The sequence below is a fragment of the Colius striatus genome, chromosome 1 (genome assembly GCF_028858725.1).
Source record: "Colius striatus isolate bColStr4 chromosome 1, bColStr4.1.hap1, whole genome shotgun sequence".
Classification (NCBI taxonomy): Eukaryota; Metazoa; Chordata; class Aves; order Coliiformes; family Coliidae; genus Colius; species Colius striatus.
The window spans coordinates 154,983,318-154,986,733 of NC_084759.1; the positions used below are offsets into that span (position 1 = coordinate 154,983,318).

General features: G+C 54.2%; 1 protein-coding gene across 1 annotated transcript; it reads right to left on the reverse strand.

The window, feature by feature from the left end:
• Positions 1-400: 400 nt before the first annotated feature.
• On the reverse strand, positions 401-1,881 carry LOC104552108 (suppressor of cytokine signaling 1). The gene has a single exon (XM_010209774.2). It carries the CDS (start codon positions 1,842-1,844, stop codon positions 1,161-1,163), a length of 684 nt encoding a protein of 227 aa, XP_010208076.2. The 5' UTR covers positions 1,845-1,881; the 3' UTR covers positions 401-1,160.
• Positions 1,882-3,416: the final 1,535 nt, after the last annotated feature.

Genomic DNA, 3,416 nt, shown 5'->3' on the forward strand with positions numbered 1-3,416 from the left:
GGGATCTGGAATTACTCACGTTTCTTTCAAACACTCAGTGCAAGTTTTAAGGTACTAAATCCACTTTGGAAAATCCCACCTCTCCATTTTTTTAGGAAGTGTCTTCTCTTTAGAAAAATCCTTACTTGGCTACACTACAGGATGAATTGATTGTTTGCACCTAGGACCTTGCATTTATGTTCCGCGTCTGGTCCTTCTAAGAAATTCACTCATTCAGTTTCAGTTTGATTGCCATGTCTTGGCACTAAACTAACTGGGTTTCCAGCTCTGCAAAGGAATTAAAACACCAGCATGTATTCATTGACTTTTAAAAATAAGTATAAAAACGTGTTTATTAAAATTTTTTAAAGTCTTTTATAAAAAAATTCTTTGCCTTTTTGGAGGCAAAACGAAACCATCTTTATGTGCTCTGTAGATGGCAGCAGCATCCTACAAGATGAGCGTAAGAAAGGGCGCTGGATCCCATCTCTTCACACCCTCCCAGAGCAGACCTGACCCTCCAGACCAGGGTTGCCTCCGCAGGAGCACCACATGCACTTAGGACAATGTAACCCGTCTGCACTCCCCCAGATCTGTTCAAATAAAGCGATGCAAAAGCCAGTGAAGCCACACATATCACCCGTGGCTGTGGCTGTTTCTTCCTGGTGCAAACCTTGGCCCCTGAAGTGGCAGGTGTTGCACTCTGGCTCCAGCGTGGGTACGTGGGCACCCGAGGCCGTACCCGCTGGCACCGGAGCTGCACTGCTGTGGGGCTGCACTCAGCCCCACCGCTGCACCAGGGCATGTCTGCAGCAGAAACGAGCTCAGGCACTTTGGGGTAGGGAAAATGCAGGGCTGACCTGGGAGGCAAGAACAACTCGCCTTGTTCTTGAGCTTATTAAGTTATAAATGGGATAAAGAGCAGGACCTGGGGGCGGGGAAGGCGAGACACATGGGAGTCTCTGCTCCTGAGGTCTGGCTTCCTCAGGCATCTCTGGAGAAGGCCACACACGCTGTGCACGTACGAGGACACAGCTGTCACAGCTGGTGGGTTCAAGCCCCGCTTCCCCTGCCCTGCCCTTCTTGTCCAGCAGCCAGTCCAGCCCCACGTGCATGGCACACGTCTCACCAGCATGGTCACGCCACAGGGGCACCTCCCTTCATCTCACACACACACCGCATCATCTCCCAGCCCAGGACAGAGAGGGGCTGGGGACGATGCTCCCCTCCGACTCTCCCCTTCCGCTGGAGGGCGAGACCATCTCGTCCCCCGAGCGCCTTCTGGAGGAGCCCCCCAGCCCCGCTCCACCCCTCATCGTGGTGCCAGCCGGCAGGCTCCGGCAGCACAGTTCTCGCAGCGTGGGCACCGCCCGGCGGCTCCGGCACAGGGGCTCAGAGAAGACCAAGGGAGTTCCCCCCATCTCATCAAAGTGCAAGGGGTTGTTGCGGGTCCCTGCCACCACCAGCTCCAGCAGCCGGACCACGCAGTCCGAAAACCAGTTCTTCAGGCGGAAGTAGCCCTCCTGGAAAGAGATGCGAAGGCTGACGGGGCCCGCCGGCATCCGCACGCTCAGGCTGAACAGGCAGTTCCCCTGCGAGCTGTCCCGCACCAAGTAGGTGCCGACGGGCTCCCGCTGGAGCTTGGCATGAGCCTCCCCTACGGACAAGGGGCCCCAGTAGAAGTCGCTGGCCTGGAGGATGTTGAGGGATCGCTCCAGGACCTCCCACTCGCAGCTGCGAAACATGCGGAAGCGATCGGGCAAGCCGGGCGGCGCGGGGCTGGGGAGGACGCTCCGATGCTGCCTTGGCGGGTGAGAAACGGTGCTGTGCGTGTTGTGCAGATCATCTGGTCTCCCTCTGATCATCTCTCAAAGAGCCCATGGATCCTGGAAAGATGCTGCCTTTACCATGCTTCCTCCTTTGCATCCAGCCTGTGGGACAGAAGGAGAGTGAGGCAAACCCAATATCTTCTTCTAACCGGGCCATGAGGCACTTCACAAGGGAGAAAGATCATCAAGGAGCTACTGTATGTCACCAGCTCCCAGCTGTTGAGACAACCAAGGATATACATGCAGGAAGGGCTCCAGCTGGGTCACCACCAGCACAAGGGAGCGCCTTACAGAGCTCTGCATCCACTGGGTTTGTGTGGTTCCCAGCTAGGGCTACCCAGTTCGCCCTTCAGCAGGCTGGTCTGAACCTAGCACGTCTCAGTATCTCAAGATTTCCCTCTTGGGAGGGAATTTCCATCTTGTTGGATGCTTAGGGGCTTCTCAGAATGGCCTTGAGACTGCAAAGGGGAAACGACACTCCAAATCAGAAGGGAAAAAAAAGCAGGAAAGTGTCATCTGCTTGGTCATTTCCCAAAGCAGGAGAGTTTTGCTTACTTTGTCACTCAGTGCTTCTCCAATAAAAGCACAGACAACAGGACTTAGAAAAAGCAGCAAACAGGAATGAGCCTTTCCCAGCAAACCCCATTACGCATTCCCTCATCCCAGGACATGCCTGTTTCACTGTGCCAGGAGAAAGCAAAGGTCTCCAGTCAAGAACCCTTCAAGAAAATACCATCAAGTTCACAGCTGGGATTGCCACGAATGAGATCAGTTAAAGCTGGTACCAGAAGCTGATGGTGCCCAAGGAAAAGTTCTGCTCGGGCCCTTCCAACCCCTCAACTTCTGTTTCTGCTGGAGGGACATCTCCCCCCGCCAGCAGACGATGCTGCCCTCTCCCAGGCACCATTCTCTGCTCATGTGCTGCGTTCCAAGTGCCTTCCCTTACTGTCATGACCCCGATCATCTCCTGCAGCTCATGTTACCATTAGGCTACGTTTTCAAAACTGCAAATTCCTGGACACAGTGTTGCCATCAGCCATCTAAGCCATTTCAATTATATATCTCTTAAAAAAACCCCAAAACCCCAACATATTCTCTGTGTGTCTGTGTGTGTGTGTGTATATACGCATAAACACAAAAACCACAGCCCCAAGCCAGAGGCTGATTCTGTGTGAGAAGCTGAGCTGTTACATACCACTTCCCCAGGCCTGACAAGTCAGTAGCTCACTGCCAAGCCCTGCCCTGGGTCCCTTGACATACTCCATTAACCCAGTCACACTCGCTGACAGCACACAGCCTGTGCTGACATGCAGCCCGCAGCAGAGAGGGAGACGCTCCTGTCTCCCCCACCAAAGACTGGTGGGAGCGCTGGGGCTAAAAGTGGGCAGGCAGCACCCCAGGGCTTGCTCTGGAGGGAGAGCTTTAGGTTTGGCTTAGCTCCTTATGAGGTTCCCCTTATCACACACCTTTTGCCTCGAGGCTTTTCAATAGCCTCCCTCCAGCTCCTTTCAGTGCTGTATCTGCTGCCTGGCCCTGCTGAGCTTGGGGAGAGGACATGGAGCAGTGGCACCAAATGTCTTTCCCTTGCCTGGGCACAGCAGTTTTGGA

What these genes read in the sequence shown, in the direction of transcription:
- LOC104552108 (XM_010209774.2), bottom strand. Translation starts at nt 1,844, where the DNA reads ATGATCAGAGGGAGACCAGATGATCTGCACAACACGCACAGCACCGTT.